The sequence below is a fragment of the Dipodomys merriami genome, unplaced genomic scaffold (genome assembly GCF_024711535.1).
Source record: "Dipodomys merriami isolate MVZ:Mamm:240054 unplaced genomic scaffold, mDipMer1.0.p SCAF_2, whole genome shotgun sequence".
Classification (NCBI taxonomy): Eukaryota; Metazoa; Chordata; class Mammalia; order Rodentia; family Heteromyidae; genus Dipodomys; species Dipodomys merriami.
This window is the reverse complement of record NW_027203381.1, coordinates 28,702,359-28,729,209: the sequence shown is the minus strand read 5'-3', so window position 1 is coordinate 28,729,209 and position 26,851 is coordinate 28,702,359. Positions and strand designations below refer to the sequence as shown.

General features: G+C 42.2%; 1 protein-coding gene across 7 annotated transcripts in view; it reads left to right on the top strand.

The window, feature by feature from the left end:
• Window positions 1-26,851, top strand: part of Fhod3 (formin homology 2 domain containing 3) — a 430,675-nt gene that overhangs the window by 362,744 nt on the left and 41,080 nt on the right. For all 7 annotated transcript variants that reach the window (XM_070029308.1, XM_070029306.1, XM_070029303.1 and 4 more), the window contains 3 exons: window positions 8,862-9,140; window positions 14,539-15,422; window positions 25,508-25,666. In XM_070029308.1, the coding sequence (XP_069885409.1) occupies window positions 8,862-9,140; window positions 14,539-15,422; window positions 25,508-25,666 (1,322 nt within the window). The remainder of the gene's footprint in view (window positions 1-8,861; window positions 9,141-14,538; window positions 15,423-25,507; window positions 25,667-26,851) is intronic.

Genomic DNA, 26,851 nt, shown 5'->3' with positions numbered 1-26,851 from the left:
TTTATCTCTTGGAAGAAAAATCCATGATAAAACATCTCAAGTGGACATAAGACTCAGCTGCTGGGGACATGAAGGTTAAATATGAATGCCAGTGCCCACCATATATATATATATATGCTTGGATACTTTTCCTCTGTAGATTATGTTGCCCACCACAGAGAGTGTAACATTATGATCGACAGCTGGGACTTTTCAGGCAGACCAACCCAGTTCCAGTGCACAAGCTCTGCTTGTCATTGTGTGGTTGGAAATGGTGCGCACTCACTTCAGTGAGGGCTGTGTAGAGGTGCGAGAGGTCAGGGGACCAACAGCTGGTGAAGCACCATGAGAAGACAGCCAGGGCAGCTGGAAACATTGTTCTCACTGCTAGGCCTGACGGAATCTGGTGAGTAAGTAGGCCTTGTAAGAGCCACAGCCAAGGGACAGAGACTGTAATGGAAACAGTGTCTGTGCCAGACTGGTCCAGGCATGAAGGGAGCAAGCAAGGCATAAATAAATATTCCAGTTCCTTTCCTTCCACCTTTGCTGGTCTTCTACTTTGATTGGTTTATTACTGTCATTCCTTAACCTACCTTGAAGATGGTGTTCTAGGGTCCTACAGGCATGTGCTAAGAAGAAGACATACCATTAGAGGCCCATTTGAGGGTCAGAGGATATGCAAACATAGATGGTTCTCCTATAAGAGGTGAGCTTCCTGTTAGGGCATGAGGAAGAGCAGAGAATGATCTGGGGGAACCGGCTGAGGCTATCCAATCTGCTGTGTCACCCTAAACAAGTTATTTAACCTCTCTGAACATGCATCTTCCTTTTTTCACATGGGGGCATACATTTTTCTTTTGTGGTATGGGTATAGAAATTATAACATGGATAGATCTGGTCTAACGTGGTTCCTAGCAGAGCCCCTATGTGCAGAAGGCCCTCAATATGTAGTGGGTTGGTTTTTTGTTTTTTTGTTGTTTTTTTTTTTTTTTTTTTTACAGTTTTAAATCTTAACTTCACTTAAGGACAGAGATTGATATTGAGCCAGGTTTCAGAGACCAGAGGAGGAGATGGTTGGTGTTGGAGCTTTTGGAGGGGCTAAGAGAAAAGATGGGAGGACTGAGTATTTGTCTCGGGTGATTTTGGAACAGAGAAGGAGATGGCTGGCATCCACAGACCTGGTCTTTTCTTAATTCCCTCCCACATCTGTGATCTGTATGAGGATATACCATCCCTTTCTCTACCTGGCCAGGTGGCCTTTTGTAGCCCCGGAAAGAACACCAAGGTACTCCTGCGTCTGGGTTCCCATGATGATGAGATCACACTGTGGCTTCCCAGCCCTTGCAATGTCTGTTCCTCCTTTCAGAACTGCGCTGGGGCTGCTGCTGCTTATACTTTAATACATTTCTTCCACTTTATATAAGTAATCCATTTCCATATCCTTTTAATTAGTTCAATTTGGATTTTTTTCTCCCTCTGCCCTTATGTTTTCCTCACCTCAATTTTAAAAATCTAGTTTGAAACTCTCTGAGTCAGGTCAGTGCGATTCTGGCCAAACACATTTTTCTGGTCTTTGCTAAGTGCATTCTGGCCATGCTGAGATCCATCAGTCTGCTCTCTCCGGCTGTGGTCCAAGGAGACAGTTCCCAGTTGTGGACTCCTTGAATACTGCCAGGTCCTCTTTGCCATGTGCTGCTTTCACTTCCAGCCTCATGCCCCCTGCTGGGAGAAGGGCTGTTGGGCATTAGCCCAAGTCCTTTTTGCAGCCCAGTCTTCCTCCTTGGCACAGCTCCCATGATGCAGACAGATCTTTGTGTCCTTCCATCTGAGGACAATCTGCACAAGCAATGTGAGCCCTGGCATCTCCTGGCCTACAGCCCTTGATTTATCCCTGTCACTCCTGAACCTGCCTTGAAGACGGTGCTGTGTGGTCTTACAGGCATGTGCTAGCTAGGAATGCCTCTGTCCTTCTACCTGGTCATCCTGGGTGGAGCCTTGCTGTTGTCCCCCAGCTTTGGCTTTCTAAAGGTCATCACAGAATTCTCCCCATGGAGAAGTTGTGAGGATTTCAGCAGATGGTTCATGCAAAATTCTTAGTAACTTTACTCAAAAGGAACCAGACCCAAAGAAATATAGGTCCCATGGTTTCCCTCATTTACAATAATTAGTATATATCTAGATAATTTTATCAGATGAGCAGAAAAGGTCAAAAGCTAGGTACATATGACCATATAAGATGATGTTAAGTGAAATGAACCCCAAGATATGGACACAAGAGGTCTTTGTTGTTGTTGCTCTTAATGTGATTTATTTTTGTTTCTTTTGTATGTTCTACCCTTATGGTATGTATCCCCTGTTATCACTGCACTTGATTTGGGTGCCCTGCATCTCGTATATACATTTGTCTAATTTGGGGAAGGGAAGGGGAATAATAAAATACTGAAACAAGGACACAAGATGACCCATTGCAACAATGATACTCACAGGACACTATGTTGGAAATGAACTTTACAATTTGGGGATGGGGGAGGGAAGCGATAGTAGGAGAAAAACGAGGGGGTAACAATGCTCAACAAGAAGTATACTCATTACCTTACTCATGTAACTGTAACCCCTCTGTACAGCATCTTTACAATAAAATAAAATTTAAAAAAAAACACATCAGCCCTGCCCAGCCCCTGTTTCTCTAAAATATCAACACAGCTCTTCCTTCCTTTCTAGAGTCCAAGCTCTCAATTCCTTCTTTGGGTGTCCCTTAACCATGGGGTACTGGATTTTTGTTTTCTTCTTTGCTCAAGCGCCTTTGACTGACATTTACATTTCTTCTGATTCTCTCTGCCTTTGCTTGCAGGCTTTGTTCTGTGGACCAAAAGCCTTACCTATAGCTTATGGGCATGCCTGAACTGCCTTGATAAGAAGACTGCTTAGCTTGTAACACAGGTTACAGGGTCCTCAGAGATAAAATAAAACATGGTTGATCTCTCTCTCTCTCTCTCTCTCTCTCTCTCTCTCTCTCTCTCTCTCTCTCTCTCTCTCTCTCTCTCTCTCTCTCTGAAGCAGCTGTCTCTGCCTTTAGGATGAAGTTCCTAGCCCTTCTCTTCACATACAAGGTCCACTATCCCAGTTTCTGATGGGCTTCATCTCTTTCGCACTTAGTTCCATAGTCCAGGTCTCCACACGTGCTCTTCCTTCTGCCCAGAATATTCTCACATCAACTTTCCCCCCCTTCAACTCCTCATGTTTACAGGCTCTACTTAAATGTCCTTTTGATATAGAGATGTATGTGTCCCCTCTAGGCTTGTGCTGCACCTTCCCTTGATAAATGTTTTTATATTGTGAATGATGGGAGCTAATAGGATGAGATGTCCTTATGTTCTTGGGCGGTTGGGCTCAGCTGCCTTTGCCAGGCAAAAGTATTGGCCAGGTGTTCAGGGTTTCTTCTTTCTGTCCCACTGGAACCTCCATGGTGCCAGAGTAAGGTCTCTTTAGAGCACTGCTATGTGTGACACCATTGTTGGGCTGGAAAAAGGCTAATTTACTATTGGGTTCAGTAGAAAACAAGTGTTGTAAACCTTGTTTTTCCCCTACACATTGACAGAGATCTTAGCTTTCTTTAAACAACAGAGTTACATGGTTCCTTCTGTGTCCTGGGAATTCCAAGGGGTAATAATACTTTTCCTAAATATGTCCACAGAGCCACAGCCATAGAGCCTAGTTTAGAAAGAGAGACTCAAAAGAAATTGTGTGTGTGTGTGTGTGTGTGTGTGTATGTGTATGTGTGTGTGTGTGTGTGTGTGTATGTAAAAGAGTATTGGTAAGAAAAGTCCTAATAAAAGAGAATAGGGCCTGTAATCCTAGCTACTCAGGAGGCTGAGATCTGAGGATCGCGGTTCAAAGCCAGCCCGGGCAAGAGAGACCGTGAGACTCCTATCTCCAATAAACCACCAGAAAACCGGAAGTGGCGCTGTAGCTCAAGTGGTAGAGCGCTCGCCTTGAGCTGAAGAGCTGAGGGACAGCGCCCAAGCCCAGAGTTCAAGCCCCATGACTGATCAAAAAAAAAAAAAAAAAAAGAATAGGAAAGAGGAGGAAGAACATTCCAGAACATTATTGTAATCTCAGAGCTATTCTGGTGCTTCCTATTGTTCAGAACTGATAGGAATTTTGGGAGCCAATCTAGTGCCAGGGTCATGCTGGGGGCCTCACATAGGAGAAGAAGGTACAGTGAGGTCATCTGGGAACTTTTGTTCTTGTCCTTGTTCCTGTGGTAAATTAAGCCAACTAAAGAAGGGCTCTACTGTGAAGCCTGGCTCTTCCCTGCAGGTCTGCCTGTCACCGTATCCAGTGCCTTCCATTGGGCACCACTGGTATCCTGCATGATCCCTGCGGATGCATTGTTGCTGTTGGCTTTATTTTTGTTGAGTTTGTTTTTTGCTATAGGGCTTTGGACTCAGGGCCTTCTGAAGACCAAGCAAATACTCTACCACTTGAACCACACCCTAGCTCTTTTGTTTCTATTTTGTTTTTGAGATAAGGTCTCCCTAACTTGTCTGGGATGAGCTTGAACTCATGATCCTCCTGCCTGTCTGCCATCTAAGTAGCTGTGATTACAAGCATGAACCATCATGCCTGGCTCAGATAGGGCTTTGTGTCTTGTGTTCTTTGAACATGGCAAGCTCTTCTAAGGCAGAGACATAGGTGTATGAGTGTGAGGACATCGGTGTTGCCTTAGCAACATGCTGGTAGTAACATGCTACTATCTCTGTTTGTCCTTGCTGATCACCTTCACTGTCACTCTGCTTATTTTGCTTGACTTGAATGCATGTGATCATTTATTTCATCTGTTCATCATTATGACCACCTCATATGCTGCAGTGTACTACAGACACTGGAGACCACCCTCTCCCTAGCAGTTAGAGAAAAAGAAATCAAGTGTATGGAGTCACAAACTTACATGTCCAGTTCCTTGAAATTACACACTACCATTTTGAGATGATGTTGAATAGTCAGTTCCCAAGAGTAAGTCCTTTTCCAAAACTCATCAATTCATTAGCACACCTGTATAGGAAACCCTTGGCCTGTCCGGTTTGGGGCAGGGCAGGGGGGAAGAAATTATTGTCTGAGTCCTGTGTGTTAAGTGGAATGAGAAAGGTAGGGGATCCATGGTGGGCTGAAGTCCAGCAGCCATCAGTCATGGATCCACCCTACTTGCCTGTCTAGATTCCTCAGGTGGTGAGTAGTCTTGTCCCTTCCTGCTTGCAATGAAGCCACCGGGAGGCACCCTTGCCAGTGTTCTTCAGATGCTTGCCCATGAAAAGTCACATGTGTGCCACATGCTAGGCTGTCGGACTCACATTTTCGTTTTGATGTGGCTATTCTGAAATAAGTATATGCAAACACATATGCTTTCTGTCAACCCAGTGATGACACTGCCATTGCTCAAGCTCTGCTTTTGCTATGCTTGTAAAGCTAATGGGGTTTTGTATCTCTTTACTAAATACTGTATTATCAAATGAAAAAGAAATTGCCCTAAAAATTGCTTCTACACAAAAGGAACTTTTCTGAAAGGCTTGCTTAATCTTCCCCAGTTTTTGTTTGTAAGGAAAAGCACATGACATGCTCATTCTCAGGCATGTGGACTTTAGCGTCTTCCTGGTACTGCCAGCCCTGGCATCTTTGTCTGGAAACTGTGAGCTTACATCACCTGTTCCTAAAACCCTCACTTTAAGGATGGTCCTTAGGGGGCCGAAGGCCTTTGCTACACCGATACCGCCCCCCCCACCTAATACACACAGTCTCCAGAAGTGAGCTCTTGTGCTAAGTTAGAGTCCCCAGGGAAGATGCACAATGTGAAATTAAGCTCCAGATAGGCAAAAGGAAGGACCTCTGTTCTTTACCCCTTGCCCCCAAGTCCTACCAGAAAGTCACTGGGGCTTCCCACCAAAGTTTCTAGTATGTAGAGGTTAGAAACTATGTAGGACCACAAGGAAAGAATGGTGTTCATCCTCTGCATTGCTTTCTTCCTTCTTTACCTTCCTACTTTTTTTTTTCTCAGAGGAAGGCAGCCTGAGAGTAGATGGGGTGTGAGGCTGCCCTCAGTGAGTCCAAGCAGAATGACTTCTTGCTGGGAAACTGAGGACAGCTGGGCACGTGGCCCAGTGAGGCCTGAGGTTTGCTTCTATGTGGTAAAGCTCTGGTCTTACTGAGGGGCTCAGAGGCAATCTCTGTATACTTCATCTTCATGCCTGAGCCACTGCAGACAGAGAGAGCTGCCTGATCTGCTTGTGATTATAGGGTTTAAATAGGCCCATTGCAGCTCCTGATCAGACTTGAACTCCTGACTTGAACTCCTCCATCACTTTGAGCAATGTATGCCTAGGACCTGAGCACAGTGCTAGGATTCCAGCATTGTGGCCTTGCCCAACATGAATGTAACACTTGCAGGAGTGATCTGTCCTCTTCTGGCCTATATATACATCAGCAGACATGGAGGATTTTGCATTCTCATTTTTCTATCCCAAACTTATAACTCAGAGATTTTCACAGCAAAAACAAAAACAAAACAACAAAAAGTGCATAAGACAGACTGAGCTATTTCTCTGTTTTCCTGGAGCCACACATAGGTGAGAATGGGAGCATTTAGCCTCAGTGCAAGCATTAAATCTGCAGTCTTGAATCCTGTGCCTGTGAGTCTTTTGAATAGTTTTTCAGATCACAGACTAACTCCATATTATGAGCATTCATAATCCAAGCAAAGGGTAATAGGTCTCAATGGTTTAGCCACTAATTTTGGAAAGCATTAGACCATTCCTGCCTCTCAGTTTGACTCACTGAGGATTGTGTTCTCATTTCCTAAAGAGGCAAAAGGATCACGTAGTCATTTTTTTTATTGCTGTATAACAAGTTACCACAAATGTAGTGATTGAAAACAGCCCCATTTATTGTTTCCCAGTTTTCCTAGGTCAGAAGTCAAGCATGGCTCAACTGGGTCCTTGAGTCTAGATGTCATGAGGCCCAAACCAGACTTGTGGCCAGGTGGGCTGTGATCAGGAGGCCATGGAAGAGTCTACTTCCAGGCTCACTCACGATGTGGGCAGAACCTAGTTGTTTGTACATACGAACTTAGTGTCTGTTTCTTGTTGGCTGTCAACAGGATTCATTCTCGGTTTCCAAAGGCCACCTACATTTCTGTCACATGGCCTTCTCCATCTTGAAAGCCAGGAATATGTGTGGAAACCTTCTTGTGCTATGAAACCCTCAGATTTCCTATTCTGTTGCTAACTGGACATCTCTGATTTCTGTTTTTTTTTGTTTTTTTTTTTTTTTTTTTTTTTTTTTTTGCCAATACTAGAATTTGAACTTAGGACCCCAACTTGGTTAGCTTGCTTACTCAGCTGAGAGTCTACCACTTGAGCCACATTTTGAGCCTAGTCTTTGCTAGTTTTGTTGGAGTTGGAGTCTTGTAAACTTTTCTGCTTGGGCTGGCTTCAAACACAATCTCTGGGTCTCAGCTTCTTGAGCAACTAGAATTATAGATATAGCCACTGGTACCCAGCAAATGTGGAGAATTACCCCAGGACTGCCAAATTCTCTCTCTCTCTCTCTCTCTCTCTCTCTCTCTCTCTCTCTCTCTCTCTCTCTCTCTCTCTCTCTCTCTCTCTCTTTCTCTCTCTCTCTGTGTCTTCCTCCCTCTCCCCCCTCTTTCTCTCTCTCTCCCTCTGATCTATCTTCTATCTATCTATCTCTGATCGATCGATATATCTTCTGTCTATGTATCTATCTATCTATGTATCTATGTATCTATGTATCTATCTATGTATCTATGTATCTATCTATGTATCTATCTATGTATCTATCTATGTATCTATGTATCTATGTATCTATGTATCTATGTATCTATGTATCTATGTATCTATGTATCTATCTATCTATCTATCTATCTATCTATCTATCTATCTATCTATCTATCTATCTACCTACCTACCTACTTACCTACCTACCTACCTACCTACCTACCTACCTATCTACCTACCTATCTACCTACCTACCTACCTGATTTAAAAAAAAAAAAAACTTGGGCTGGGAAGATGGCTCAGTAGTAGAGCACTTGCCTTACATGCCTGAGGCCCTGGGTTTGATTCCTCAGCACCACATAAGCAAAAAGAAAAAAGCTGGAAGTGGCGTTGTGGCTCAAGTGGTAGAGTGCTAGCCTTGAGCTGAAGAGCTGAGAGACAGCGCCCAGGCCCAAAGTTCAGGCCCCACGACTGGACCCCCCCCCAAAAAAAAAAAACCAACCAAACAAAAAACTTGTATGAGCCAAACTTGATGGCTTATGCTCGCAATCCTAGCTATTGAGTAGGTAGAGAGCAGGAATCTTGATTTGAAGCCAGCCTGGAGAAAAAAATTCATGAACCTCCATCACCAATGACTGAGTGTGGTGGTGATGGTGGTGGTACCTGTCTTCCCAGCTATGTAGATTGTACTTCAAACTGGCCTGGGTTTAAACTGAGGGCTACACAAAATTAACTAATGAGAAAGGGATGGCAGAGTGGCTCACATGGTAGAGCTCCTACCTTGCAAATATGAGGTCCTAAATTCAAATCCCAGTACCACCATAGAAATGGGCTTGTTTGATTAAATGGAGCCCTACCTAATTCAATGTCCACATTTTAAAGTCAGCTGATGTAGTACTTCTGTTGCCATCTGCACAATCCCTTCACAAAGGAACGTCCATTAGTATTTGAATGAATAACCAGGGCCATCTTTAGACTTCTGCACACCACTGAGCAGTGTAGAGAAATCAACCTCAAATCCATGCTTACCTTTTACAGAAACCCCCAAGAAATCCCTGTTGTCAATATAATCTCTACTCTTGTCTCTACCAGTGAGTCCTGGGGATCCTGAGCCTGAACCGGAGGCAGAGGCGGGGCAGGTTGCAGATGAAGCCAGCCAGGACATAGCCTTGGCCCCAGGGGGAGCAGAGAGCGAAGGGGAGCGGGCACTGGAGCCAGAGCCAGAAAGAAGATCCTCCCTCAGTGAGAAAGAGAGACAAAACGAGGAGGTGAACGAGAGGGACAACTGTTCCGCTTCCAGCATCTCATCCTCCAGCAGCACATTGGAGAGGGAGGAGAAGGAGGACAAGCCCTCCAGGGACAGGGCAACTGGTAAATAAACCCTTTTTTCAGTCAGCACATTCCAGTGAGCCCTAGGCAGAGGACGGGGTTCACTCTAGGGCTTAGGCTGCCCTCTGAGCTGACTTGGGCTGTGGCAGCAGCTCTCTCCCCCAGCCATTGTCTGGGGATGTGGAATGTGGCCACAGTGACAGCCACCCAGCAGTTTTCTACCTCATAGAAAGGTGGCCCCCAAGCCTTCTGCCTGTAGCAACAAGACTCCCAATAATGGAGAGCTTACCATAAGACAGCTATATATATATATATATAAATCCTTGCTTCCTTCTAGTTGTTTCATCATTTGTAATAACTATCCTTTTTAAGTTCCTGATTTAAGTTTAGAAACACACAATTATTGGCACTACATGGATCATTCTCAGTTGTTTAAGCCATGACAATTGGACCTTTCCAAAAGGAACTCATTTTAAATGAGATGAAATATTCCATTCAAACACGGCTCATTTCATAGTGGTGGATTTGATATTCTAGACCGAATGGAAGTAGTTTCCTTCATTATACTCAGGATCACTCTTTTAGTAGGATGTGTGCATGCTTTCTTTTGTGGAATTGTGTTTTTGTTTTTTTGTTTTTCAGAATTAACACCTGATATTTATTCAGTTCACTTATAAGGGGACTAAGTAGAATGCTAGATTGTGGGTTTGGCTGCAGAGGATCTTACCTGAATGAAGGGAGGTATCACTGAGAGTTATAGAAATTGTACATCATTTGTACCATCTGGGACACCACAAAGTTTAGTTATCCTGCCAGTAACTTGCATGCTGTTGAGATATAGATCAACAAGCATGCACCCTTCCTCAGGCAACACTCTTCACCATAGTCACAGTTTAAGGGCTAGACTTTTTAAGCTACATACAAAGGGACACATTCAACTCCCAAAGCTTCACAATGCCTTTCCAGTAAGAGCCATGACCCTTTCATGGCTTGTTAGGTCCAATTGAATGAACCATACTGTCTCTTATAGACCTGTCAGCCTATCTGGCTGAGCTTAAAGTAGTTACTATTTCCATTTTTCCAAGTTAGAATATACCAGCATGTTTTTATTCTATTACCAGTCACTTTAATGCAATAAGAAAGGACTGAAATATCAGAAATGATTGCACTGAGAATTTACTGTTACATATACTAATGATTTACTTTCTTAAAAAGATCAAATTACAGTCTCTTAAAATCCTATCTGTATTGTTCACATTTAATGGAATTATGGCATTGTACAGGATGTAAGGTAACATCTTACTTGAACAGCTTAGTCTTTTAAAAATAGTTTATGTATTATAAATAGTATCAGGAATCCATCATATCTGTGTTTAGCAGAATCAGAACATATCAGCAAGTTGGATTAGTGAAAATAAGACCAGAGACAGAACTTTCTTGGATCAGTTTATGCAATATTCTTCCAAATAAGGACAACTTTCCAAAAATGGAGACTCGGTTCCCAGTGTAAGACCATTGACTTTCGACTGATATGGGTGTTATCCAAGTGTACAGACTCAGGAATTGGGGCTTAGCAAAGACTTTTTTGCTTCATTCTCATGTTACTTGGTGTAGATTATGGGTTCCACACAAATCTCAATACTCACAAGCACCTTTAGGAGCCCAGTCAGGGAAGTTTGGCCATAATATATTTTGCTTTTCAAAATATTCTCAGTTAAATTACAGAGGAACTTTGAAGACAACTAAAACCATTCCCAATCTCATTTCCAGTGACTTTACCTGCTACTAACACATGGGTTTGTAGACCTTGAAAGAGACTCAACTTTTTCCAGTTGGGTAGTTTTATTTTTGTTTCATGTTTCTCTCTGTGGCATTCGTGTGAGAGGCTTTATCCTAGAATCGATACACTGTGTATTATTGTCCTTTGGTGACTCTAAAGTATCCCCTTGATAAGGATGGAGATATCTGTCTTTTTTGTTGCAAGTTCCTCACTTCTTAGTTATGTGTCCCAAACATAATAGGATTTCACTAAATTATCAGTGAATAAATGGATGAAGAGATGTCTTGCCACCTTCTCTGATAGGTGTTGCAAGTTTTGCCTCTATCCTCACCTGTCAGAAATAAGGTAAAAATATTGATGGAGGCAGAGCTAGTTAGCCTGTTTTCCCTAGCCTAGAGTTAAAGGGGACTGATGGGGCTCTGAGCTGCTATCTCCCATTGGAGGCAAAGATGCCATCTAAGTCAGTAGACTACTTTTCCCAGGAAGATGCCAATAATGGAAATGAACTTCTCACCTCATATGCAACAAACACTCTAGCTGAGGTGGTAATAGTACACATCAGGTTGCTGAATATTTACCTCTATCAAGTCCTTCATGCCACTCCTACAAAGGATGACTACCTGCTGAAAGAGATTAAGTAGGATCCAAAGGCTAGAAAATAATACTCAAAATATCTAAAACAAAATTGAAAATCACATAACTTAGCAAGAACTGGTACAATCATAAGTTGAATAGGAAAAGACAATCAACAGATGCCAGGGAGATACTCTAGATGTTGGAATTACATGACAAAGATTTTTTTTTTTTCTGTTGGTCGTGGGGCTTGAACTCTGGGCCTGGGCACTGTCCCTCAGCTCTTCAGCTCAAGGCTAACGCTCTACCACTTGAGCCACAGTGCCACTTCTGGTTTTTCTTGTGGTTTATTGGAGGTAAGAGTCTCACAGATGCCTGGGGTTGGCTTTGATCCATGATCCTCAGATCTCAGCTTCCTGAGTAGCTAGGATTACAGGCATGAGCCACCGGCGCCCAGTGTGACAAAGATTTTGAAGCAGCCATTATAATGTTGCTTTACCAATTCAGGAAACACAGGAAAAAAAAATCAGAGAAATAAAAAAATACTTTTAAAAATCCAAAGGGAAATTAATAGAACTAAAAAATATAACAAAGCAAATACATACTGATAGAACTGAAAAAATATAATAAAGCAAAGTTCTTACTGATAAACTTAATGCTCAGTAATAAAGACAACAAAAGAAATATTCAGTGAGCTAAACAGAACAGAGAAGAAATACATGTGGAAAATAGAGCCCTTTTGGTCACTTTTAGACTGGTGGGAATCTAAGAAAAGAGGAGACAAAAATGACAGGGTCAAAACAATGTTTGATGTGGGGAAATTAGTAAGTTGTAATCCCTAATCACTAAAAACAACAGTAGGAAGTCATAGAATTAGAAACACTATTGAAATCAGAATGAGTTTCTAAGAAGTGTTTAAGTAACCCACAGGGAACTAAGAGAGGAGGAACAGGAACTGAAACCAAGGAACAAGATAAGTAAAATGGCAGATGTAAACCATGATCCTTTACATTAAGAAAACAACTGCCAAAGTGAAGTAAGAAACAAAAAAGTAATTACATACTCTTTACACAACAAAACTCTTTACAAACATAATGATATAAGATTGAAAGTTAAAAATTGAGAAAAGATACATGTTATGTACTCATTACCTTACTCATGTAACTGTACCCCTCTGTAAGTATCTTTAAAATAAAAAAATTAAAGTAGAAAACTAAAAAGAGATACATGTTATAAACAAAAGTAATAGTCATATAAGATAAAGTAGATTATTGAGCAAAAGAAATTCCAAAGGACAAAGTAGACTACAATAAAATGATTTTTTAAAAGACTTAAATGAAGGCCAGGTACTGGTGGCTCATGTCTATAATCCTAGCTACTCAGGAAGCTAAGATCTAAGGATTGAGGTTCAAAGGCAACCTGGGCAGGAAAGTCTCTGAGACTCCTTTCTCCAATTAATCACCAGAAAACCAGAAGTGGCATTGTGTCTCAAGTGGTAGAGCATTCACCTTGAGCTGAAGAGCTCAGGGACAGTGTGCCCAGGCCTAGAGTTCAAGCCCTATGACTGACCAAAGGAAAAAAAAAAGACATAAATGAAGGATGTAGAATAGGCAAGGAAAAACCAGAAACATTTGGGACCAGCATAAAGCTCTAGTCAACAAAATGCCTTGCGACATTGGAGGTGAGGAGGAAAAAAACAGAAGTCAAGAAATGGTATTGGCAGCAAGATGGAACAAATTGCCATGGCTGAGAAAGAAAACTCCTGGAGCATAAACAGCTTTGGTAAGGGGTGGAGCAGAAGACCTGTTGATGGATGGTAATGAAAGCCTTGAGTCTAGATGAGATAGTGACTACCAAAGGGCTGGTAAATGGAAAGATGAGGTCCAAAGTCATTAAAAGTGTGAAGATAAGGATTATCTAGCAAAGGAGACTGGGAAGGAAGAGGCAAAAAGAAGCAACCAAAGCAGGTGAGTATTGTATTCTGGAAGGGTATATGTGTAACGTATGTGTTGGTACTGGGGCTTGACTCAGGCCTAGGCCTGGAGTTTATTTTGGTACTCTAGAAGTTGAGCCACCACGCCACTTCCAGCTTTTTTGCTGGTTCATTGAAGATGAGTCTCATAACTTTCCTACTTGGGTTGGTGATGAACTGTGGTCCTCAGGTAATCAGCTTCCTGAATAGCTAGGATTACAGGCATGAGTTATCAGCACCAGTGAAAGGAGTAGTTTTGAAATTCATTGAGAGCAAAAGCACCAGTTACCTTAGTTGTGGAAAGAATAAAGAGAGAAATCAGACACACTGGGCAAACAATTCTTGGAAGCAATTATATGCATTAAAGGAAAGGAGAAAAGCTTTATTATAGATGGAGATGTATTATTACACCTGTGTCTGTGTCAGGAGAAAGATCTAGTGGAAGGAGCTTGGGAGATTCAGAACAGAGAATCCTTGGATTGGTTCCTTGATGCAAACACAGAGTTGTTGAGGGACAGCGTATGAGTAGTCACAGGAGATGGACTGTGTCCTGGGATTCAGCTGCTAGTGAGAGGCTCATGGTAGAGCAGAGACTGTAGAAGATCTCTTCTGACTTGGTCTGTTAAGCTGCTGAATGAGAAAACAAGGCTTTGGCTTGGGAAGCATGGGAAGGAAAGGAGAGGGGGGAACTGCTAAGCAATAAACCCACTTGAGACGAAGGAGGCAAGGACTTAAAGTACAACTTATGACCTGGACTGTGTGGTGTCCAATCACAATCTGGGCAGAGACAGGTAACCATACAGTTGCTCCAAAACCTTCCGTGGGTCAGAGAGCTGTTACTCCTTTATTGTTCCTATATAGTTAGGACAGTTTCCTGGCTACCTATGTCTGGGTGGGTTCTGACTAGCTGCCATGACCAGGAGCAATGTTGCCTCTGGAAGAGTCTTGTGTCCTGGAGCAGGTAGGTCGTCACCATGACCACCTTTTGCTTTGATTACTTTGTTTTAGTGTCTTCTCTGAAATCACTTGTATGTGCCCAGCCTTCTTATTGTGTTTTCTCATAGAAATGAAGCTGTCTTGAACTTTCTTGCTTCTTCTGCCCTGTGTGCTTTCAGGTTTGTGGTCCACAGGCCTTCAGGATGCAGGTGTAAATGGACAGTGTGGCGACATCCTCACCAACAAACGGTTCATGCTGGATATGCTGTATGCCCATAACAGAAAGTCTACCGACGATGAGGAGAAGGATGAGGGTGAGACTGGGAGGACAGAGCAGGAGGCAGAGGCAGTGGCCAGCCTCTCCAGCAGGATATCCACACTGCAGGCCAACTCTCAAGCCCCAGAGGAAAGCGTTAGGAGGGTGGATGTGGGCTGCTTGGACAACCGGGGCAGTGTGAAAGCATTTGCTGAGAAATTCAACAACGGGGACTTGGGAAGAGGTTCTCTCTCTCCTGATGCAGAGTCCAATGACAAGAGCCCAGAAACGGCACCTGCACAACTGAAGACAGAATCTGACTACATCTGGGACCAGCTCATGGCCAATCCAAGGGAGCTCAGAATTCAAGACATGGATTTCACCGACCTAGGGGAGGAAGATGATGTCGATGTCCTGGACATGGACCTGGGTCCTAGGGAAGCTCCTGGGCCCCCTCCCCCTCCCCCACCCATCTTTCTGGGTTTGCCACCCCCACCCCCTCCACCCCTGTTGGACAGTGTGCCTCCCCCTCCAGTCCCCAGTAATTTATTGGCTCCTCCTCCTCCAGTGTTCAGTGCTCCTCAGGGCTTAGGGTGGTCCCAGGTACCGAGGGGTCAGCCTGCATTTACTAAGAAAAAGAAGACTATCCGTCTGTTCTGGAATGAAGTCCGGCCCTTTGAATGGCCGTGTAAGAACAACCGCCATTGCAGAGAATTCCTGTGGTCGAAACTGGAACCAATTAAGGTGGATACTTCCAGACTGGAGCACCTGTTTGAATCTAAATCCAAGGAACTGTCTGTCACGAAGGTACGGCTGGGTTCTAGTATGCTTCTCAATTTGCATGGGGGTAGTTTTAAGAGATTTATTCTCTCTAAAATACTTTTGGTTGCTTTGGATATTTGGTACCATCTCTACTAGTATAAAACCACCTTTACCAGTGAGTTCTTGTGCCACATGCAAAGTAGCTTTTAAATAACCAGATAACCCTGAGCAAAAGACAAGGTTAGCCATATATGAGTGCTAACTAGAAAAATGTATACTTGCTCAATTACAGCTAATAGTTGCACTTTGAATTTCAGCTGTAGCCCCTGGATGCTTTTGGCAAAGGCAATTAATTAAAGTGATGTTTCTTTGGATAAACCCCTCACTGAATCAGCATACTACAGCTATCTAGATGTGCCCCACTGGCCAGATATTTACCATCCTATAAGCACTAAAATAATCAAGATTATTTTAGTTTTTTGTAAATGTTGGAGGACTTACAGACCTCAGCATCAAGTTAGAAAGTCATGATTAGTGAAAACTGGATAACAAACTAAAAGATGCTTTATTGCATATTGTATTTCACATTAGTCAGTGCTTCAGTAATATCTCCTTTATATATCTTAGTGTAAAAATTTTCTTTAAATAATTTTAAATGCTTGTGATTCAGGGTATTTTCCAGTTTTAAAACAGGTGCAAGCCAAGCATGGTGGATCATGCCTATTATCTTAGCTATTTGGAGGGCAAAGATTGAAAGGATCATAACTTCAGGCTAACCCAGGCAAGAAAGGTTGTGAGATTCCAGCTGAACTAATAAAAGCTGAATTCATGGTAGCATATACTTGTCATACTAGTTGATGCAGGAAACCTAATTAGTGGGATCATGGTCCTGGCTGGCCCTGGGAGAAAGAGAGATCATGTTTGAAAATAATGAAAGCAAAAATGGCTAGGAATGTGACTCAAGTAGTAGAATACCTTTGAGGTAAGCCGATCCATCTCCTCTTTTTAGGAACTTGAAGTCTAGGAAAAACTCTCTTTGTAAAATATGAATGTAGAGAAAACATGTAAGAACTTATTATTGTGAGCTTCTCCAGGTGATGCCTTATTAGTTAATCATGTTTTGAGCTGAGCATAAAGTTTCCCAGGTCACCCTTCCAGACTTGAATGTCAATGATTTTGAATCAAAAACTCTGTGCAACATCCTCAGACAAGTGTGCCTTTCGACAAGGAAGTGCCTGCTGCTGCTTGAGATAGTGAAAGACCAGTTGGGGGAGGGAGGTATAATTGCTCATTCTCCTTTTAAAATCCACATGAAGGTTCTGAAATAACTTGCTGTTCTTTGCCAGATGATGTTTACCCTAGTGTCTATTTCTGCTCAGTCTCGGTGCAAACTTGAACCTAAATCATTTCAAGTCTTATGAATCCCCTCAAGTCAGAATGAAAATTTCCTCATTAGTAAATCCAGAAGGCTAAAAATCTAATATAAAAAATTATGCCCAGTCTTCCAGTCGTTGAAAATGTACCTGGTTTTTGTCCTCTCTAGAGAGTAATACCCAAGAAGTAAGAGCTGGACACCCACCAATTCTTGGCTTGCCTGTGTCCTGACTTTTTTTTCTACCCTGGTAGAAAACATGGTGCTAGGCCACCCACATGGTCTTGTCCCATTCTTACATTCATCCTGGTTCTTGGGGAAGTAGCCTAGCTGGGAGTAAAACAGCAGTCTGTGATTGCCAGAACTTGCCCATGGCCTGCCTCATGACTTCTACCCTCAAACTCACTGACCCAATTGGCCATCTTTCCTCCTTCCTTCCCCCTCCTCCTCTTCTCTTCCTCCCTCAATTCTTGGCTCATTTGACTGGCTATGCTTCTTCTTGTGGTTGCTCATCACCCTTCAGGGTTGCTAGGGATAGACTGCTTCTTGATGAAAAGTTGGGAGGGATGAAAAGGAGTAGCAGTTTGGCAGTGACGGAACTTCTAACTGCCTTTTTGCAGAGGAAATGGTGAGATTTAAGTTTTCTTAAGAAGATACAAATGAATCTGAATCTCCTGCCTCTTTCCTCTTGGTCCTAGTATGGCTGATTCAATTGGTGATGAGATGTTGGCTTCTGGCCTCTCAGTTCCATTCTTCCCCCAAGTAAAATACTGTTGTACCTAGATAATGGGTAAATATTTGCCTACATTTTTTAAAGTGGAAAAAAAAAACAAGAAAAATGATACATAGCCATTCATAGCTGTGAGTTCCATAGCTGCAGATTCCACCACCAACAGATGGAAAATGCTTAAAACATGCATCTATCCTGAACATATACAGACTTTTTCCTTATATTAATTCCCTAAACAATATAGCATAACACCTAGGTAATACTGTTTTATTTGTATTAGGTAGTGCAATGATGACTTAAAGTACATTAAAATATATGTGTATAGCATACGCAAATACTGTGCCATTTTATATAAGGAACATTATCATCTGAGGATTCTGATCTCCTCAGAGGATTCTGTAACCAATTCCCCAAGGGACCTCGATACTGATGAACAACTATACCAACAAGTTCACCAAATTTAGAATTCTCTGCAATGAGATCTAGGAGCCTTTCAACCTTTGGGTTTTTTGTTTTTAAGAATTGGAAATGTACAGAGGAGGAGGTAACAATGCTCAATAGGAAATGTACTCATTACCTTACTCATGTAACTATAACCCCTCTGGAATGCCAATTAAGATTAATATTCACATTGGATAGGAAAATCTATTTCATATATATTGACATTTATGTTTCTAATTATTGACTGTGATTTTCATAAAACATGAATGTAAATGTCTACTTCTGAATTCTGGCTTGTGACTTTCTTTTAACTCAACATACTAGACTGAAAGAAAAAGTGAAATTGACTTCATAAGATGACACAAGACAAAAGGAACTGGGTTTAGTTTTCATTGGAAACGAATGCCAGACCAAAGTTACAGAGCATCAGTGTAATCATTCAGGTCATCCCCAAGCAGGGATTCATGAGTCAGATCTAGGACTCACTTATGAACATAATAAGAAAACAAAGATGTACTTTTTGGTTTCCTTTCAAAATAGTTTTGGAAACAGGATCCACTTTTCTTTCAGATATCTTTTCAGTAAGAGATTTTTATTGTGTTTTGTGAAGATGGAAATCCTGTGCTAAGCTCTGGAAGGGCTGGATTCAACACAATCTTGAGGAGCCCCAGGATTTCTAACCTTCATGTATTAGGTAGTGCAAAGAAGATTTAACGTACATGAAAAGATACGTGTGCCATATAAAACAGCAAGGTCCCTTCTACTCCTAAAAGTATTTTATTCATCCCAGATTATACCAGACCAAGACAAGCATGGTATGAAGGAAGTGACCAGAAAGAAGAGGACTTAGTTTTCCCTTGGGAGATGTGATGTTGCCCACTGTTTTGAGGTCATTGGGCTTATCATGGAGAAAGAGAGAGTTTCCAGGATAGATTTAGTGAATTTTGTTTTGTTTTGGATTTTTGGAATAGATCAGAAACTATATTTGATTGGTCAAGGGATGATCTTAGCCTAGGTGGTCTTTGGAGCACTTCAGGAATTGTAAAGTATGTCTAAGGCTGTGCATCACTGACTGAAAATGTCAAATGGGACACCAAGGGAACATTGCTCTCCCAACTAGTTTTAAACCTGTTTTCTTTTCCTAAGAAGAGACAAATACTTCCCTGTCCTATATTCATTGTTAGGACATAAGGGAAAATATTATTTTGCTTAGCATGAAATTTTTTTTAAAAAGCCTAAATTCTACTTCAAACACAACTTTTTATGCTGTCATAATAGCACAATTAGTTAAGTCTTGTGTAACTCTTCTTGTTAGGAGGACACACTGAACTAACACAGAATGTCTTGCTGCTCGGCCATTGGTCTTTGCTATGCTTTCAAAGAGGAAAATAAAAGTTGGGTTTTTTTTGGGGGGGTGTTTGCCTAACTTAATAAGGCAAGCCTGTTTTGGCAAGAAAGTTTGTTCCTAATGGTTTTATGGCCTTTGTTTGGACTTAGTTTTGTTTGTTTGTTTGTTTCTTGGAGGATATTCCCCACTTAATGTTTAGGTGGGTACCTCACTTCTCCTTTTTTGCAAGACTTTAGGAAAATTCCATAGTTTGTCCCATCCTTGTGAGGACATCTGTATCACTGTATCCTGTGACTGTCACAGCTTTGAAAATACCCTGTGACATCAGTCTGTTGGCAGGGAGCAGTGAGGAAGAATAATTTACCATTTCTTGAAGTGCCCTGCTGAACCAGAACCAGAACCAGACCGAGATCTAGCAGTGATGCAGAGAAGCATGTACAGAGGTCGGTGGCTTTCACAGAAGCATGCTCAAACTTAACAATGTTCTTTAAGACACTCAGAATTCACTTTCTGATCTTGGAGTGGCTGAATTTTCTGGGTCCTATTTTTTGAGGCTTTGGGTTCTAGAAAGTGGATTCCTAACTCAGGTAGCCAACCGCCAGGTAGGTTCTGAGCTGCAGAGAATAGGCAGAGCTCATTCCCTCGTTGGCAATAGCTACTTAAGTGCCTATTTCCTCTGTGCTTCATGCTTCCTATAACTCTTTTAGCCATCAGTGCTTTCCACTTGAAACATTGTCCTAGAGGGGCTTTCCTCTGTCCTCCTACAGACTGGTCCCTCTCTTGGGCAAACTTGAGAAAAAGGAGCCAAGTTACATTAATGACCACTTTTCTGTTCTTCCTTTCTGTTCATCTGGACACAGAGGGTAACTTCTGTCTCTGGTCTGTCTTGGTTGTTCATACTCTGCCCCCTCTCCCTGCAGTGTTGTTGGCCAAGTCAAAAACAAACAAAAGCCTTACATGGCATCTAAGCCCAAAGCATGTTTCCATCTCTGGAGGAGAAGGCTTAAGATGGGTATATTGGAGGCTCCTCTGTAGTTGCAGCTTTGAAGGGAAAGCTTTGTCACATGAATTCTGCTTAACTAGACTTTCTCAAACTAAAACAAGTCTTGCTTACTCCAGGATGCACCTTCCTTATTAAAGAATCAAGTTCCTTTTCTCCTTCTGTGAACATCTGGGAAAGAAGCATGTTCTGAGATAGCCCCGTGGTGATTTCCCCTAAGTTGCCTCATAAACACCCTTTTGCTGATCTGCCACAAAAGTAGTTTTCCTATTTTCACATTCAATCATCCCCTAGTCTAGAAGCCTTGGCCTGGAATCTTGGCTCATAGGTACTCCTTCAATACTCTTCCCCGCTGGTAGGTCTTGAAAATTGTTGAAGAGGCCGGAGGTTTGAGATAGAAGAATTAAGATGGACACCTTTCATTTCTGTTGCCCCAAACCTGATCTGTGTTTGGAGACTCCAGCCCACCCTAGGAATATATTTTTTTGGTCTTCAAAGAAAATGTCCCATTTGAGTACTGAGCAATTGGGAAGAACCCAGAAAATAACTGTTTCAGGAGATGGTATAATAAAAAAAAGAGACAATAAATAAATGTGAAAATATATACAGCCAGTCTGAAAAAGACTATTGGAAGACTGATCTTGTTTCTCAGCCTCTTCTGCTTCTATTCAGGCTGGGGGGTCATTTACCTTTACTCACAGTGTCTGGAGATTGTAATCCATACTGGTAGAGATCTCAGTGAGCACTAGTGATTTCCTAGGATATAGTGTACCACCAGCCCTATGCCAATCTTTAGCTGTTCCCATCCAGCCTCTGCTCCTAGTTCTCTCTGGGCTTTTCCTAAGAACTATTCTATCATGGTATTCACTTACCATTTTGGTTTATTCTGTTTATAGTTATAGTTTGGGTTCCATATAAGAGTTACTCATCTTGCTGTCTTTTTAGGAATGACCTGGATTATCATCTAAAAGCTTTGTCTGTGCTATCATACTGTCTATTGTATCATTCCAGCTCTCTTGGTGCCTATGTTACGTGGTCTATCAGTCTATCAGTAGGTACTTATAGCTAATTGGATAGATACTACATGTAACTCAAGTTCTTAAGAATATTATTTATTTCTTAAAATGCATGTCATATATTTTCTAATTCTGAACACAAATCTTATGGCATTTTGGTGGAATTACTTTAAATACATGTTTGATGAGAGATACCTAGCACATTTATAAATTAAGGCTTCCTATCTGGAAACAGGATATTTTCATTTATCCAAGCCTGTTTTTATTTTAAGAAAATCTTATTTTCTTTCAGTAGACCCTGCTTTGTATTGATATTTCAAGAGCTTTTATTTCCTTTTTGAGTACCATTTGGAGGTCATTTGTCTGGTCTGTGATGTATCAAATGCAAAAAATAAATTTCTTCTTTTGGCATTAATGGGGTTCTTGAACTTGAGACCTTGCACTTGTTAGGCATTCACTGTGTCCTTCAGTTCTTTTTACTTTTGTTATTTTTTTTACAGAGACTTTCCGGCCTGGCCATCTAGACTACAATTCTCCTATGTTTACTGCTGTGGAGCTGGGATAATAGGAGAGTGCCACTGTGCCAGGTTTCTATTGTTTGAGATTGATGACTTGGAGATCTCTGTTTACTCTTTCCTCAGGCTGGCCTTTAACTACAACTTGCCTATCTTAGCCTCTCAAGTACCTAAGAATAGGTGTAGCCTACAACACTGAGCTCTGGATTTCCTAGCTCCTGTCTTCACCCTCTGTTTCACCTTTTTCCTGCACATCTCATATCTTCCTTCTAGATGCCTTCAGAAGGTCATTTGTGTTTCCTGACCTTCACAAAGACCAAAGACTTTTCCTTTTCTGGCTCCTGCTGTATTTTTCCTCTTTATCACCCTAATTTTTAAACTATAAACGAGGGATCATCATCATGGCTTTTAAATCAAAGAAATTCAATAAAGAAAGGAAGTCTGAGAGAATCTGGAAAGTGTAGGATGGATGGGTTATGGGGATCAGAGGCCAGAAGCAGGAGGCTTGTGCCAGGCTGCTCTGAGAGACTGGGTGCTCAGGAGTGGAGATGGCAGGAAGGGAGAAGCTTTTGAAAGAAAGAACAGCAGTTATACTGTTGTTTGACCATATTGAGGATCCAGTGATGGTCATTATTGCTGATTTGAGACTTTGATCCAGAAGAACAGTTGCAATGGATTGGTACTGATAACTGCTCATGCTCTGACAGGACAAAGGTGGAAAGTTATCCATGGGACCAGCTCTCCCTGTTGTCTCTGCTTGCTCAGTGGAGCTTGTTCAGGGAGCATCTTGAACTTCTCTGGTGTATGGGAGATTGGGTGGACATGTCCAGTGGCACCTGTGGTAAGCTGAGGTGCTGTCAGGTATAGAACCATCACATAGAACATGCAAGTTATTTATCAGATACACACATGGATTCTCAGGGAATAGGCTAAGATGTAGAACATCTTCTCTCCCAAGTTGTTTGTGAGCAACTGTTTGCCATGGGACTGCTTACCCCCATAGGGGACCATCTTTTTCTCATCTGTACAAAGGCTCCAGATGGGCTAGTTGGGTCTGCATGGGCCTGGCTCTGGGCTGCTAGAGTGATGAGGACTGTATGGACCAGAGGGTAAAGGGCTAACAATTTCCAGAGAATCTGTGCTGCCATCCACGTGGCTTCATTCCTTATGCTCACAAGCTGTCTGAAGCTGTGCCTGCAGGCCACAAATCCACATTCTAAGCAGGAAGAAGGGGAAGGGTAAAGGCGTGGCTTACTGGCTATATCTTTTTTTAGTCAGGAAAAGAAAGCCAGAACTAAGTCACAGAGCCAATTTTAGTTAGATCCAAAAGGTGTGGTTCGGAAAGATGTTAACAGACACATTAAAAAAAAAAAAAAGCCAGGGATCTTCTGGTGATTGATCTTGGAAAAAGAAATTAATCTGAGCAGGCTCCCACAAAACACAGAGTAGCAGGCACCCCCACATCTCAGCATTGGCATTGCAGGTGCAATCCCTCTGTACTGAGTATTTTGGTACTTTTCTTATTTCTTATTAGTAGCCCACATAAAACATATTATAACAAAGTCAACTTAAAAGCTAAATTGAGAATTTTCAGGGTCTTCTATGGAAGACAAGGACTTCTCTACAGAGCAGAGATACATCTATACCCATGTCCCTGGAAACCCTATTCAAAGCCCCTGGCCACACCCATAGGAATTGTCCCTCCTGGCCACCAGGCCCCAAAGCAGCTGGGATGTTTTCAGTTGTTTTTTTCATGAAGAAATTTGAGTTGATTCCCAAATGCATATTTAAGGATCTAAAATAGACTTTTGCCAATTAAATTGGGAGGGCCCAGGAAGACTTCAGTAGGACTTTGGTCTGTTTCTGTTTGAGGGCTCTCTGCCTCCAATATTGTTGCAGGCCAGCTTCTCCAGATGGCTCCAGATGTGTCTGGGCACAGCCAGGTTCCCCACTTCAAAGGAGACAGTAAGGCCGGATGGTGTCTTACTCTGAGTACCTAGCTGCAGACTGAGCTTAGAGCCCCTCCACTGGCCAATGAAGTTTTTTTGGACTGGTCCCTATCAAACCTCAGCCTCATGCCTGAGCGTTCCCAACAAGCCAAACAAAGGAATGTTACTCCTTGTCCCCTTTCCCTTGAACCCCAGGCCAGATTCCAGGTCTTTATCAGGTCCCAAGATAAGGTCCCAGATTGAGGGTCAGGCCTTGCAGACCTTGGCCACTGAATGAAGTGAGTTATAGTTGCCTTGGGTTGAACCCTTCACACGTGAACACACCCCATCACCATGCTTAGTGTGTCTTCTCCATCCGGATCTTTGCCACTTTAAGCTTCTTATGATTCACAGTAGTCATTCCCAGAGAAAACCTAAGCAAGAGCTGGAAGCCTGCTGAGTCAGATCTCCTATCTGCCCCTCACTTCCATTGCTGCTTGTACTTAACTTTCTGACTGCTGAAAGGGTGAGGGCTTGCAGCTGTGTCCCAGCTCTGGGAGATGCCAAGTATTGTCTCAGCACCTCATAACCTGTATTTGTCTGCCATAAACTTGGTGACCTCAGCAACAGACATTCGCTTCTTATAGTTCTTGAGACTGAGAAGTCTAAAGAACAATGTACTGACCAATTTTGCTTCTGGTAAAAATTCCCATAGGCTTTCAGAGGCCACTTTTCTTGTAGTGTGGTGGAGAGAGCCAAATCTCTGACCTCTTTTGTAATGATACTAATTCCATCACAAGAACCCCACTCTTGAGATCTTACCCAAACCCTAAAAGTCTCCATTTCCAAAAAAACATCACATTAGGAATATGACTTCAACATATGAGTCGGGAGGAACACAAATACATTCAGTGTGTCACACAGATATACTGAGTTTCAGCCATGTCTAGTCCTAAGCTGGCCACAGGGATGAGGGAAGGCCCAGGACTTACCTTAGGGGTGGGGGAGAGGGGTACCTAGGTGAACAGTAAAGCCACACTGTCCATGAGTTGGTCAAGACACTTTGGTTCCCTGTTCTCTTTCTTGTTCTCTGTGACCAATTGTCCCTCATTCCTCTTCATCAATATATGCCTTTTCACTTCTCTTCCTTGGAAAGCCCCAGTTCACCGTCCTCCAATGGGCAGCTGCACAGAGGGCTAAGTATGGCAGCAAAGATGGAGATACTCTGTTCTAAAAGGCATGGGATATTTGAATTGAAAAAGAGGCCCTGAGACAGTGCAGCCAGAGATGAGAGGGGCTGACAGGCCAATCACACTGGCCTCTCCCTCTGGATCTGTCTTCTCAGCATGTGTACTCACTTCTCTGGGCACACACCGTATGTAATGAGCCAACCAAGACACATTCTGACACCCCACAGCCCACAGGAAAAGAACTCTGAAAGATTCTACTTTGTTTTCAGTGCTTTTATGGAAAAACAGGGTTGGGTTTTTTTTTCCCCCCTTGCAAAAGATCACATTTTCCCCAATTGAAGGAAAATCAATTTCATTTTGTAATGTGTCTGACTCGTGAAGTTCCATTGCTGACCCAAGCTTGGCAGCGTCTCAGAGTCTAATCCTTGATCTCTTTCTTCTGAGCTGAGCAGTAGCCAGTTCTTCCCTGAGCTGAACCAGGGCCATTTATTTTCATCTCTAAATAAGGAGTGAATTTGATCTAATACTGAAATCCAGAGAGATCTAAAGATGATGCATTAATCTTTGATTTTCCTTATTTTATCACAAAGAAAACTGCTGCAGATGGAAAAAGACAGGAGATCATCGTTCTAGATTCCAAGAGGAGCAATGCCATCAATATTGGCCTGACAGTCCTGCCCCCTCCAAGAACAATTAAGATAGCTATTTTGAATTTTGATGAATATGCCTTAAACAAAGAAGGAATTGAGGTAAGAGAAGCTCTGTCAAGCATTATTTATATTGTCTAATAATAACAAGTTAAAATTTACATGATTGCCTCCAGTACAATTTCCAGTATTGCCTCTTTTTACTTTATTAACCAGACTCAGAATAATGTTAATAGTTTTCTTACATGTCTCTTCGGGAGTAAGGGGTAGAGATGAGCCTCACTTGGCCTGTGAGAATCCTCACTGCCTAATTTATTTATGGATCTCTCTCTGACCCCATGTGGCCTATCTCCAAGTAGAAAAAAGACTGCTACAACCTGGGTGTTGGGGTCTTTCTTCACAGCTTTTCAAGTCAAATATATATTTTTTTTAACTGTAAATGTGGGATTTCAATATGCTTTCCCTTCCATGAAAAGAACTCTGTTCCTCTCCTGGACACTTGGAATATGGACAGCCATGTCTTAGTTGATAATCTGGAGAACCGAGTCAATGGAGGCTATATTACTGGTGGACCTGAATGTCAAAAGCAGGGAGATGTTGGGTGATGTGGCTATTACTGTGTAGTAGACAGTCCAGCTGGAGCCACACCTTAGCTTATTGTGCCAAGGTTCTTATTCTTCTATCTGGCTTTACCCTCTTTTCACCATGGACTGGTGCCAGTTGATGCAGGTGAGATCTCTTATTCTAATTATGGGAGATGAATAACAGAGGTACTTGCCAGCTCACGCATTCCTGCAGAGTTGTGATATCACCTGAGGACCCACTGGATATTAGTGAAGAATCTTGCCATGCTGCATTGTGACATTGGGTGACATTCAACCCATCCTATTAGAAAGGAACCTCGGACTTCTTAAAAAGCCTGTGATTGGAGCCATTTACTCAGTCTTAGTTGAAATTTTTGAGCATTCAGGAAAGCCTGACTCCAGAGCAGGAGAGCAAGACTTTGCCAGAAAGGTTTTAAGTGAGGTAGCATGCCCACCCTAGGTGTGCAATGCAGTAGGGGCCGGAGTTGGATCTCAGGAAGCCAGATGTGCTTTGTGCTTTGTAAAGAAGAGTCTACAAGAAAAATTGTTCATGGAGATTTGTACTAAGTTCAGTGGTATCCCCCCATATCCATGCCCACCCAGCATGTGACCTTACTCGGAAGTAGGATCTTATAGTTTAAACAAGTTAAGGTCAAACTGAAATAGAATGGGCTATAAATCTGATGAGTGATAAAATATAATA